This window comes from Dunckerocampus dactyliophorus, chromosome 11 (genome assembly GCF_027744805.1).
Source record: "Dunckerocampus dactyliophorus isolate RoL2022-P2 chromosome 11, RoL_Ddac_1.1, whole genome shotgun sequence".
NCBI lineage: Eukaryota > Metazoa > Chordata > Actinopteri > Syngnathiformes > Syngnathidae > Dunckerocampus > Dunckerocampus dactyliophorus.
This window is the reverse complement of record NC_072829.1, coordinates 29,045,848-29,060,110: the sequence shown is the minus strand read 5'-3', so window position 1 is coordinate 29,060,110 and position 14,263 is coordinate 29,045,848. Positions and strand designations below refer to the sequence as shown.

Here is a 14,263-nt window from a genome sequence, read left to right as displayed (position 1 = left end):
ATATACAGGTGATATAAGATGGCGGCGGACACGGAAGGTAATGATTGCTATTGGATTTCCAAAGTTCCTGTGCTTTGTCAATATAATCTGTGTAGCTGAAATTGTGTGCATATTTTGCTTCCACTGCAAATCATATTACAGGATGCAACTTCAGTTAATATCAGAGCCCACTCAATAAAACCATGATATTGGTAGCAGGGTTTGGTGTCCTTTTTTTTTTTTTTTTTCCCAATATCCACGATAAAATCTTCAAGGAAACATGATCAAAGCTTTATTTTATCATCACTATGCCTCAATAATGTAACAATTACAACCATGCAATTTTCATTTTGACTGCACGGTGGCCGGGTGGTTAGCATGTTGTCCACAGCCAGGAGATCTGGAAGGGTTCGTATCTCTATGTGGGCATCTCTGTGTGGCGTTTGCATGTTCTCCCTGTGCGTGCATGAGTTCTCTCCGGGTACTCCGGCTTCCCCCCACATTCCATAAATATGCATGTTAGCTTAATTGGAGACTGTAAATTGTCTATAGTTACGAATGTGAGTGTGAACGGTTGCGCCCTGCAATTGGCTGGCGACCGGTACAGGGTGTACGCCGCCTCTCGCTCAAAGTCATCTGGGATAGGCTCCAGCATACCCCCGCTACCTTAGTGAGGACAAGTGCCATAGAAAACGAATGGATTAATTTCCATTTCACAGACGACTGACAGTTTCATGATCACATAGAATAGAAAATCCTTGTAAAGATCTCTGCAGGTTTGGTAAACATGTCACATGGCGTATGTATTAAAATCATGGTATGCATCTGCAGCTTGTGGAGAAAATACAGTCCCATACATCTTTTGTCTTTTTAACATTTTAAATAAATCAGTCAGAAGCAAAATGGATGAGGTGTGGCAACAAGGATGAGGGAGGAATAAGAAACAAATATGGCAAGTTTGTCTCCACATTACAAAGAGGGGCTGCGGCTTATGATGAATAGCGCTGCGCAGTTAGACCCTGCACGGCCGTCACCGTCACCACAATCCTTCTGATGTATTCACAACCCAATCTCAGTCTCCTCTGAGTTTTAATAAGGTCATCAACTTGACTAAAAGATGCAGCGGCTGATAATCTGAGGCGCTGTCAGGAGAAGAGGGGTGAGGAGTCATCCTTTGCTCATCAGCAGCTAAGGCTTCCTCTGTTGGCATCCTTCAATCCTTTTCTTTCAAATTAGCCAGCTCTGATTACATTGTGTACTCCCACATCCACTACAGTGCCCCAATCCCTCTCTCATCATCTCAGAATCTGTTGGCTCATTAATGCAGTATGAAAGGCAGGTCCAAAATTTTCCTCAAGTAACCGTAACCGTCCAGTATGTGTGGTGACAAAAAAAATATCAAGGTACGGTGTGACGTGTTCCGCACACTTAGCAGCAGCTTCGTCCTTCTTTCTGAGCCTAAGGGTTTCGAGCGAGTGATTCCTGGTAGTATTTTGGCCTTCCCTTAGCCTGCCTTAGATCTTATCACAATCCGCCAGACTAATTCTGCATTCAGGAGTGTTGCACGGCCTGAGAGATAGCTCTCCTCGACTTATTGAAATGCACTGAGTGCTGTCTTGTCAGCTGTAAAATTGTGTGAAACCGAGACAAAAGCATCGAGGAAATGCGGCCTCATAAATCATTGTGTTACATTCCTTGTGACACATCCTAACTCAACATCCCGCTATTAACATCAGTCTTTGTCAAAAATGGGCATGCCAATACTAAGCTACTGTGCTGTAGCTGTGAACTATTCAGCTATTAGCAACCGAGCCACAAGAATGCTGCTTGGAATAGTTGTGCATTGTGCAAAAAAAACTAATCCGTAAGGCTTTATGTTGTCACACAGTTTTCTATGTGATGCCTCTGCATTCCGATATGGCTCTTGCATGCCCATAATGTGCCTCCAAAAGGTCTGAGAGATCATTGCTGCTGTGCTGGCTGTTTTTAAGTAGTTCTGTCAATCGTGTTGACAACACTCCCTCGGCAAGCAATTTGTTCCACAGTACACAATAATTTACATGCTGCACCTGCGTGTTCCCTTGCGTCGGCCTCACGCTGGCACGAGGGCGGTACGAGATTCCGAAACCCTTCGAGGAGTCTTGTGCACACAGTTTGTCGGAAATGTTCCCCTACTTGAACAAGGAAAATGTATATATCTTAATCTCATTTGATGGCTGTGCCTAGACGAGAGTAATCGCTTCCAACATTATGTGCAGCATGAAGCTTATCTTTTTAAAGAGAAGCCTTTTTCTTGTTTTACCATGAAACTGCTTCTGACTGAAAGAGCTTCAAAGGGCTTCTTTGTTTCATAATGTGCATGCAGCTCATTCATGGGCTTGATCTTTTTATTTCCTCCTCCCTTCTCGCTTGCTCTCTCTCGTGCTGCCTCTCCATCAGCCCTCCCCCTAGCCTTCTATCCGCTCCCTTCTATTTGGACTTGTGCGTAGATCCATACCATACTCTGTTGGAAACTAAATATTAGTGCTATTTTTGGAGAGGAATGCAATTACTCTTAACAAGCTTTGCCAGTTCTGTCAGTTTCTCATGGGGATTTCTGATACATTTGCTTTCCTTTCCCCGTGGCTTTACACTTGCCTTGATTTAGCACTTCTGAAACAAAAAGCAGTTTGAACATTTGGTATTCTTTGCCACCGCCGCTCGTAAAATAAGGTGATCTGGTCCTGCAGTGCTTTTGAATTCAGAGGTTATTAGTGTGTCTGCAATTGTACTTCTTGTTAACAAGACCTTTAATTATGCCTGCTATATTCTAACCCACACAAAGGTAGATTGAAATCTCAAGAGAAAGATGTATAAGCGCGGTTAGCAGGAATTATTACAATGAATTGTCACTTTACAAATGATTAAATGGCATTTTGTGTTTTTTTTGAAGCATTGAACAGCACGTGCAGCTACCTTGTTTCGGGACGTCTTTGACTGTTGAAGGAAAACGACCCTTTTTTGTGGAACCTCCAACAATGCTCCATTTACATCATGCTACCAGCATATTAACCAAGCTACAGCGACATTGTTATTATTATCGTTATTAACATTGTTACGCCCAAGAACTACTTCACTGGCGCAGCTACTAGCTACTAGTCGGCTAGCGACGAGTTTCATCACACACTCGCTCACAATGCCTCAGGCCACTACTGAAAGGTAACGCTACATATTCGAGCTGCCGCCACAGCTGCTGTGTTTTTTTTTTTTTAAGTTAACGCTAGGTGTAGCGTTTGTTTCTATGTTGCTATGTGAAATCACTGCACCCAGGAAGGACGTTCCGGTCCTGCTTAAAATTACCAAAATACAGCAAACTACTGTAAGTATTACATGATGTCATGAACGTGCTTGTTACTACATGGTCACAGCATGGATATACAATGATTAAACATTGTTGGAGATTTTTGGAGGTGTTTTAACAGCGGGCTTTGTAGGTGGAATAGGTGTGTCGCATCAAGTGCATTAAATTAGCTGCCTCTTTTTAGCTCTTTTTATATAATTACAACACACATAAAAGAGAAAGACGTGTGTTTATGTCCCACATAAGGATGGTAGATGATGGCCAAAAAAATTGCTCTTTGGAGTCACGACTGGCTTAAAAATATGATCCAAAAAAGATCTAACCGTGGAATCCTCTTTGACAACCTCTAATGACCTTGAAAGATAAATGAGCAAGTTCAAAGGTGATATTTTCCAAGAGCATTAAAGTCCAGCGAATAAGAGGGGCTCAGAATTAGCATTTATATGAGGGACTTAGAGCAGAGCACCATAAGGACATGAAACATACGTATACCTATATACTGTCACGCTGCTAAGAAGTGTGGAAGTAACTTTTGAATTATTTGTTTTGTCTTTTCAGAGTGTTGGAGAATTTGGCTTAGACATCATTGAGACGCCCGAGGGTGACAAGTGGCCGCAGCTGATCGTTCAGCAGAATCTGGATCGTGAGCAGAAGGACACCTTTGTCATGAAGATAAAAGTGGAGGATGGTGGCAACCCTCCCAAGTCTAGCACTGCCATCCTTCAAGTCACCATCTCTGACGTCAATGACAATCGCCCCGTCTTCAAGAATAGCGAACTGGAGGTCACGGTACCGGAGAACGCCCCCACAGGGACATCGGTTGTTCAGCTTCACGCGACAGACGCAGACCTCGGATCCAATGCCCAGATTCACTTCGCCTTCAGTAACCAGATTTCTGCTTCGACTAAACGACACTTTTCCATTGATAGCACGACGGGATTGATCACTGTGAAGCAGCCACTGGACAGGGAGTTAACTCCTGTTCACAAACTCATTGTTCTGGCCAGTGACGGCAGCTCGACACCCTCCAGAGCCACAGTGACTGTCAACGTTACCGATGTTAATGACAATGTTCCCTCCATTGACACTCGCTACATCATCAACCTGGTGAACGGGACTGTTCTGTTGTCTGAGAATGCCCCCCTCAATACCAAAATAGCCCTCATCACAGTTACAGACAGAGATGCAGATCTCTACGGCAAAGTCACTTGCTACACTGACCATGATGTTCCATTTCGGTTGAAGCCTGTCTTTAATGATCAGTTTTTACTGGAGACAGCTGCTCCACTCGATTATGAGATGACTCGAGAATATGCAATTAGGATAGTGGCTTCGGATAGGGGGACGCCTCCTTTGAACACTTCAGCTATGGTTTTAATTAAAATCAAGGATGAGAACGACAATGCGCCCATCTTCCCCCAGCCAGAAATCCAACTTTCCATACCAGAGAATAATGACCCGTCATCACAGTTAATAAAAATCAGTGCCACTGATGCAGACAGCGGACATAATGCTGAAATTATTTATACCCTTGGCCCTGATGCACCCGATGGGTTTAACATAGACAGACGGTCAGGAATTCTTTCAGTTGGCAAAAGACTGGACAGAGAGAAGCAGGAAAGGTATTCATTCACTGTCATAGGCAGGGACAATGGTTCCTCGTCCCTGCAGAGCAATGTCACAGTCAGGCTAATCGTTCAGGACCTTAATGACAACAGCCCGGCTTTCACACACCCTGAATACAACTTCTATGTGCCTGAAAATCTTCCACTGTTTGGAACTGTGGGCTTAATCACAGTGACGGACGCAGATGCAGGAGATAATGCCATTGTGACCCTCTCCATTTTGAACGGGAAAGACCATTTCATCATCGACCCTCAAACCGGTGTAATCAAGCCCAATATCACCTTTGATCGGGAGCAGCAGAGCTCCTACACATTTATGGTGAAAGCAGTGGATGGAGGGGACCCCCCTAGCTCCTCCTACGCCAAGGTCACTATAAATGTGGTCGATGTAAACGACAATCGCCCTGTGTTCGTTGTTCCCTCGTCCAATTACTCATATGACCTCGTGCGGACCACCACCACCCCCGGTGCTGTTGTTACAAGGGTGTTTGCTATTGACAATGACACAGGTATGAATGCTGAGCTACAGTATAGCATTACCAGCAGCATCATCATCACATCTAGGGTCTCCCCTCGAGGCCTTTTCTCAATTGACAAAACAACAGGTAACATAACACTGCAGGAGAAAATAGTGGCGGCGGATCAAGGGCTGCATAGGCTGGTTGTCAAAGTCAGAGATCTTGGCCAGCCTGAATCATTACAAGCAATTGCACTTATTCACTTATTTGTCAATGACACTGTGTCAAATGCCACTTTTATCCAAGAACAGCTGAGGAAAAGCATGGAGACGCCACTGGACCGGAACATAGGGGACAGTGAGGTAACACCTCAAGCTAACGGATATGTGATTGTTGTCATTGCGATCATAGCCGGGACCATGACTGTCATCTTGGTGATATTTGTGACTGCCTTGGTGCGCTGCCGACAGACTCCCAGACACAAAGTGGTACAGAAGAGCAAGCAGAGCGGCGAGTGGGTGTCGCCCAACCAAGAGAACCGTCAGATCAAGAAGAAGAAGAAGAGAAAGAAGCGCTCCCCTAAGAGCCTCCTCCTGAACTTTGTGACCATAGATGAATCTAAGCCTGACGACCCCACCCATGAGCATGTTAATGGTACTCTGGATCTCCCCGTGGAGCTAGAGGAGCAAACCATGGGGAAGTACAACTGGGCCACCACGCCCACCACCTTCAAACCTGACAGCCCAGACTTAGCCAAGCATTACAAGTCTGCATCCCCTCAGCCTACATTTCAAATCAAACCGGAGACTCCGGTGGCCCCAAAGAAGCATCACGTGATCCAGGAGCTCCCTTTGGACAACACATTTGTGGTGGGCTGCGACTCGCTTTCCAAGTGCTCATCGACGAGCTCCGACCCGTACAGTGTCTCAGAGTGCGGCTGTCAGGGGGGATTCAAGAGTCCGGGGCAAATCACCACCCGACAGGTAATTCATGACTTCTTTTTTCAACCCGCCCACACTAGTCCCCACTCCCACTCCCCCTACTGCCCCGAGGTAGTTGATATGACAAAGGGAAGATGGCAGTATGGAGCAGAAGTACTATCCAACAGCGGGCAGAAAAACGTTTACATGAATGTCATTTGCAGTTAGGATGAAAAATTAGGATGAATTACAACTGCACTTAGAAGACACACCCAAAGCGGCACCCTAATCCTGTATGCACCCTCGTTTGTAAGCAATCATAATTGCATAATCATTTACATGTGCAGGTTAATTTCATATTCAAAGCTTGATTAACAGCAGCAGTGCAATTACGATGGCTGGCCGTTTTTGAATTTGGAGAGCTCACAAAATCAAAATTGATGCCTTTTTTTAAATCACGTCTTGCTGTTATTCCTCACCTACACCTAGTATGGGGCCAAACAATGTCTTTTTCAAAAGATGTTTTTCCTGTGATATATTTTTCCCATTTGTGTGTTTGCACTTTCTGATGTTAAAAATAATCAGAACGTTTGCAATTTGTGACAGAAGCTTGTTGTCTCAACTCAACCACCACACAAAGCCAACCATCACAGCATGTCAAGTCATTGTTTTACACTGTTGGCTGATATTACTACTGCAGGGAAGACTATAATTACAAAATCCAAGCTTGGGTCGCAAAAAAAAAAAAAAACTGGACAGATTTATTTGGTCAATGGCCGAGTTAAACTGTGTACAAATATTTAGACTAGGGATGCACGATAATTATCAGACTGACATGAGGGAATTATGACGTCAAAACGTGAGGCGAGGTTACCCAGGCCTGTGCAGGCGAGCAAATCAAGCGCTCATTTTTTCTCCAGCCTGTGACGGTAAGGGCCTGTCGGAACTTCCCCTGACATCACTTGCAAACAAATATTCACTTTCTGAGGAACACATTTCACGTTGTAGTTTTACCAAATGCCCAGCGATGAGGGGGGAAAAAACCCATCCAGCACACAAAAACCCTGAACAGACACCTGAAACTCCAGTGTCGCAGTGTTTGAAAAGTGCAAAAGGTTTGCCAGAGACCTCCGTGGCGTCACACCGACTACTCCGAGCGTGTGCCCGAATACAGTCCACCTTGCTGGGCCACGCCAGGCTCCTCCCGCTCTGTACTACGGTTCTCCTGACCTCCATAGCGGCACACCAGGTGCTTGGAGCAGGTGTCCGAATATAGTGCACTTTGCTGGGCCACAGCAGGTGGCTCTCTCCGCTCTATACTCTGGTTCTCCTGATAGTAGTGATGTGGTAGTAGTAACAGCATGATATTTGATTTGTACAAATCAACAGTTACAGTTGGTCAAATCCAAATTGGAGTCCTTCTTACCCGTGCAGTCAAAATGAAAATTGCATGTAGTGCACAAACTACAGTCAAATCTAAAGGGTGAAAAAAGTAGATATAAAAAAGTTATCTGTTATCGGTATCGTAGCGGTCTTGAGAAGCACAAAAAAAAAAGATATCGTGCATCACTTATTTAGACTGTTCTTTTAAACCAACCGAGCAAAAACTAAACACAACAACCAGATTGACAGAGACTACTCACTTAATCAGCAATCACTGAAACATAAAATACAATATAATCAAATGCTGCCTTTATTGTACCAGGGGAGTTGCTTCATGGGAGAAACGCTCATTTGAATGAGGTAGTACAGCAAGGGCCTTATGATTCCATAAAGAGAAATGTGCCAAATGCGAAGTGCCCCAATAAATAAAAGCAGATGAGGGAAATAAATGTAAATCAGAAGTAAGGAGAGGTGGCCTTGCTCGGTGCCGGCAGCGAGAGCACAGTGCTGCTGGGAAGACTAAGTACGGCTTGGGGCGGGGGAGCGAAGGGGGGTCGCGGGGATCAAGGTGACGCAGAGCTTTGAGACCAATATCCTGAAACACCAAGGGAGCACTAGTCCATAAAAAGCCTGCCCGGCCGACGTTGCATTTAGCTCATAAACGTTCCTCTTTAACGACCCCAATTATTGTTATAAATTGCATATGTACATACGCTTTCAGGGCGTTGTTTAAATGAGCTCAAATAGCATCCGGTTGTGATTTCTGTCTGAAAAGAAACTGAGAAACTCGTATTCCCAGTACTTTTTGGGACAAACTGATGAAGGTGATGAATGATGATGTCAGGGTCGCCATGTGGTCATACTGTATGTTGCTGTAGGTATAAAAGCCTAATTAGTTTGTTTCTTTTTTCCATTTCTGGAGGATTTGGTTGTTTCTTGGTTGGCTTCTGTTTGTGTCTCTGTTTGGATTGTAATTATGAAATCTGCCATCCATCCAATTCTGAGCCATCGTCATGATATTGCATCAGTCTTGTGATTTTCTTTGATGAGGCTTTTGCTTTTTTGTGTCCTGTCTATCATTTTGTGTGTGTGTGTGTGTGTGTGTGTGTGTGTGTGTGTGTGTGTTTTGCATTTTGGCTCCTGTGGCGCTTTTATTTGTGGCATTCACGTTTCTTGAGGCATAGTTTGGCTAAATGATGTTTATCCCCTGAAATATTGTTGTGAGGATAATTTATGAGGACACCCACACAGAGCTCAGAGTCATTGCCTTCATCCACCTTTTATTTTAAACCCTGGTTAAAAGCCTTGCTCTGACTTGGTGTATAATACATAAGCCTACCACCGCCCTGAGTGCTCAAGATTTAATTCACAATGTTTATTTGACACACTCACGACCCGTCTCAATGAACCCCCACGCCCCCAGTCGTGGATGCCATGAAATACGTTGCAATATTCAGCAAGATTTCTGCAACTCTAAATGATTATACGTTATTATATATTCGGATTTTGAGCATCACCGATTGCAACAGATTTTCACTTGCTCACCAGAGAGAGGCTTTTTGGAATCAATTTGAAGTCGATGCATATATGATAAGCCAACAGTCTCTCAAATCTTATCTGATTTATGGAGCCCTGATTCATTGTGCTCATTTTTATTCTATTAGAAATATTTTCATAATTCAGGGGTGTCCAGTGTTTTTCCAGCAGGGGCCACATGGTGAAAAAGGAAAGGATACAAGGGCCACTTTGATATTTTGTAAAGCAAAAGATGTAGTTATGCTAAGAAGCTATATTTATTTCAAGAAAAAAAATGCATCTCAGCCTATTTTTAGTATCAATGTAGGTTTTTGTTTTGCTGTTGTTGAATTTAAATTTTTTTCCTTTAATAATCTTCATACATTTTCTTTTCATGATATTAAGACTTCATTCCCTTAATGTTTTAACTTTGTTCCATATTACATGACATTCTTGAACACTTCAGCTCTATGCTACTAAAATGACATTTGGCCTAATATTTAGTTTCTATTCTTGCAAAATGCAATCTTTTTTTCTTGTTAGAATATAACTTTTTTCTCACACTATTTTGACTTTATTCGCATTTCTGTTTTTTTTTCCATTTCTGCTGTTTTCTTTTTTGCATTTTCCAGCTATTTTAACTTTCTTCTTGCAAAATTGTATTCTCATAAGTATGACTTTATTCCCTTGATATTTAGACTTTATTCTCTTAAATTTTTAACATTGAACTTTAATCATTGTTTTGTTTGTTTCTTATAATAGTAGAACTTTTAAAACATAATGTCTTTTTTCTTTCATATTTGAACTTTGTGCTACTAAAATGACATCATTTGTCCCCATAATATTTGGAATATATTGTAAAATGGCAACTTTTTTTCTCATTAGAATGAAACAGCATTTTTCTCTTAATATTTTGACGTTATTCTCGCAAAAATTATAGCTGTGTTTTCCATTTCCACTCTTTTCTTTTCCCAACTATTTCAACTTTCTTCTTGTAAATGTTCTTCTCAACTTTATTCCTATAATATTTGGACTTCATTGTAACGTAACGGAACGTTTTCCGCAACCTTATTTTCCAAAAATTACAATTTTAGTCATTGTTTTGTTTGTTTCTTACAATATTGCAACTTTTAAAAATTTCATTTTTGTTTAACATTTGATCGTTATATTCTAAAATTATATTTTTCCTCATAATAGTATAAAGTTGTTCTTGTAAAATTACTTTTTTCTTCTTGTTCGATATTTGTCTTAATATTCTGACATTGTTCTTGCCAAATTACTGCTGATTTTTCTATTTTTGTTGTTTGTTTCTACTTTTGATATTAAATTATATTTTTAGAATGTGCTGTGAGCCAATAAAAAAAAAAAAAAAAAACAGCAACAGGCTGCAAAACGCACTTTGGACACCCCTGTCAGAAAACCTCACTATTTGAACTGATCAACCACACCTTTAATAGCGTTGAACTCAGAGTACATCTGCATTTTTCTGTCCCCTTAAGCAATTGACAAGTGATGGCTCCCACTTTAGACATTAGATTTCCCTCCAGTTTTAAGTATGATTATTTAAAGCCTGTGTCATGGAGGAAAAAAAGCATGATGAAAATCTGTGGCTGCAAAGGTTAATTAAATGCACTAAAGGGTTAATCACTCGTAATACAGTATGATTAAAATCGCTGTAATTAGGTTTGGTATAAGGCTGATAAGATGAGAGAAGGAGGCGGTGATCCTCAAAGATGATACTTGGGTGTGTCGGCCTCAGAGCCTAAAGTGAGGTGATAACAGGTTATTGTTTACGAAGGCTCGACTACAACCCAATCTTATTTGTGCTCCTCTAAATCTACTTAGGAATCAAAGTTAGGTATTTAACAACTCATTTGTGAAGACAACTTTAAGTGTGGTGGGTAAACTGTTATTTGAGACCACTTAAAGCCAAGACACCAGAATCCTGATTAAAAACATAAATCAATCAATGACTGGGTTGTTTTCTCCTGTTTGGTCCATAAAAGTTTGCGATGAGTACTTTAATGAACCCCTAACTCACACGCGCTGACAGCTGATTAAAATAACGTGAAAAAATGACACGGTGCACATGTGGAATGAATGGCTTACAGGTTAAGGTCACCAAAATGTTTCCAGGGACTATACAGATGTAGCCGTTAAAGACTACAGCTTGTAAAAGATACTTCAGAGACTACAGATTTGTGCTACCATATGGCTCTATTATAGAACCCCCCCCCCCCACCCATACACACTCACACACACATCCCTCCCCTCCTCAGTTTTTACACGTCTCATCATTTTCTTTGAAGCGCTGCTGCATTGTATTAGAGGTCAACCTGGCCGCCAGTGATGAGGAGCACTTGTGAGGGCGTGTACTTTAGTGGGGGCCGATTAAACGAGCGCCACCTTTTCTTGAGTGATCTCCGACATCAGCGCCAACAGGCAGGGGGGGCGAAAGGCTAACACATTCTTTTGTTTGCCTTCTAATTCTGGGGCGTTTAGGGTCGCCTCCTGCGGCCAAATACATGACGGACTGCCCTCAGTGTTGCTGCAGTATACAGGTATGATATTGACAGGCGTGTTTCTCATGCATTGGTTTCCCGACTTTTTTTTTTAGCTCACTATTCAAATTGGAATATAATATTGATATGCTATAACACTGACTTATACAGTGACAATAAAAAACACAACAGATTAGGGATGCTCCGATTGATCGGCCACAGATCAATATCGGCAGATTTCCGTGGAAAAGCATGTGACCGGCATACGCCCGTTAAATGCCTTTCAACGCCAATCCCAAAAAGCCGATCACCTCTGGCTTGCAGCCTGCAGCCTTCCGCGATCCCTGTGTGCGTGCCGTGTCTTGCTCTACCGTCTTGGAGAAGCGCGGCGTGCCAAAGCCAAAACAAACACGTTGTGAGGAATTACGTGCCATTTGTGAGAGTGATATTAAAGTAAAACATGCCATGAAAAATATCCCGAGGGGGTAGGACGTTAAAAAAGCTTTAATTTAATCCAGCATTTGGAAAACAAACACTTGACGCAGTATGGTGACTTTTGGAAGTTCATGGTGCAGCATCAGTCCAACGGCAGCTGACGCAGCCAAAACCGCTGAACAACGCTCGCACGTACGTGCGTGACAGTCAGAAGGCGAAGCAAATAACCCGAAAAATCATTGAATTGATAGGACTAGATGACCAGCCTTTCTCAGCGGTAAAGACACCGGGTTATCTACCTGGAAGTCACTTACTGGAAATTTGAGTACCATTTCAGTTAGTCCCTTCTTTTTTGCTATGCAGCCAAGATGGCGACGATTGAGGTTGGTTAGGATCCATCACTGCACACTCACCCTTTGAGGCGTGTTATCGTTTTCCAATCGAAATTGCAATTTCAGACAATGCAATTGTGTAACCTCCCAAGGATTACATAATCCCCATGATCTTTTCTATCAACTTTTTTACACATACATGCCGTCTCCCTACCACCAAGCTGTGATATAAAACATTGGAGCTTTTGCCCAGAAGTTGATCACTTTTTAATTTAAACTAAGAGGTTGCTTCCGTTCAAAACCACGTCATACATCCACAGCGCACATCTTTCACCGCGCACTCATACACACAGAGGCTCCCCTTTCCTCTTGCCGCTCACCCAATCACCATGCAGGACACATTTACAGCCTCACAGTCAATCGGACAAGAGAACTTCAAGGCAGGAACAAATGAAAACAAACACAAACATGATGGAAAACACACATTTTGGCGGGAGTGGTGGATCTCCAACATTGCAAACACGTCATTAACGTGTTTGAATTGAATTTAAATGCCAACTTTAAAGAACATACATTCATGTATTGTGTTAAAATAAAATAAAAATAAAAGAGGAACATGGTAATTGCAAATCCAAATCCAAAAGTAGATAAAAACATTATTTCACACTTAACTTCATATCACAGAGTTTTCTCTTATGTGCTTTCAAAATGAAGCTTTTCTATATGAAAAAAAATAAAATCCAGTCCATGTCCAGCTTTGGGGAAAACCCTTTTCTGTTGTAGCGCTGCACAAAGCAAGTCATGCTTGGGTGATTTTGCTGTGCAAGAACTTGAGAGCTTTGACTTGAACACCTTTGGGATAAAATAGAACGTGAACCAGGTGAATTGTGAACCAGGCGCTCTCTCAGGTCCACACAAATGTTATTCTGCATGACTGGACTAACAAAATCTTCCTAGAAGCTGTTTTTAGTTGTGAAAGGGGGAACCAACTCCATGTTTTTGTCCCTTTTAATTTCTTGTAGTCAATATTTTTGTCAAAATCACGACGTCTCATTGTTCTGTCAAAAGGCAGCAGAGACCCTAACGTTTGCGTTGTAATGTACGTCCTGAGTATAAGCTATACTTGTTTCACACGCTTTGAACCCTGCGGCTTAAACAAGGATGCTGCTTATTTATGGCTAAAAGAACTACAGTTCCCATCATGCTTAGCGTGCCAAAACAGAAAGTAGTGTATTTCCGCCAGGAAAGCTAATATCATTGATTGTGTTTTGATCTGACAAATCTTAAGTAAGTTTGATCAAGTCAGAGTTTATCGGAGCTAACGAGTGACACAGGGAATATTGAGTGTAGGTAGGATTGCAAGGTTTATAGTGTCTCTTTCTGTGGAAATATCCCATGTTACAATGTGGACACCTGCGGCCTATACTGTATATGTACACATTTTTTTTTCTTTAAATTTGGTGGGTGCTCAATAGTCCAGAATGTACATCACGTGTGTGGGTGAACATATTGATACAAGTCACCCACGGTGCGTATGCTGAAAGCCAACAGCAAGCAAATACCATGACTTTACAACACTGTCAACATTTGTTTTTCCCCAAACATGCATCATCTTGTTTTTATCATTGAGTTAATTCACTTCATCCAGACCAGCTTTTTTATGTGAGAAATGTTGTGTCTTTGTGTGAGTCACATTCTCTCTATCTCTCTCTCTCTCAGTCATAGCCACATGTGGTGCTTACTTGAAGACAAAACGAAAAAACACAGCAATATGT

The 14,263-nt window shown here is 42.1% G+C and overlaps 1 protein-coding gene across 4 annotated transcripts in view; it reads left to right on the top strand.

The window, feature by feature from the left end:
* pcdh11 (protocadherin 11) overlaps nt 1-14,263 on the top strand; it is a 209,958-nt gene that overhangs the window by 14,646 nt on the left and 181,049 nt on the right. For all 4 annotated transcript variants that reach the window (XM_054793110.1, XM_054793109.1, XM_054793108.1 and 1 more), the window contains exon 3: nt 3,878-6,385. In XM_054793110.1, the coding sequence (XP_054649085.1) occupies nt 3,878-6,385 (2,508 nt within the window). The remainder of the gene's footprint in view (nt 1-3,877; nt 6,386-14,263) is intronic.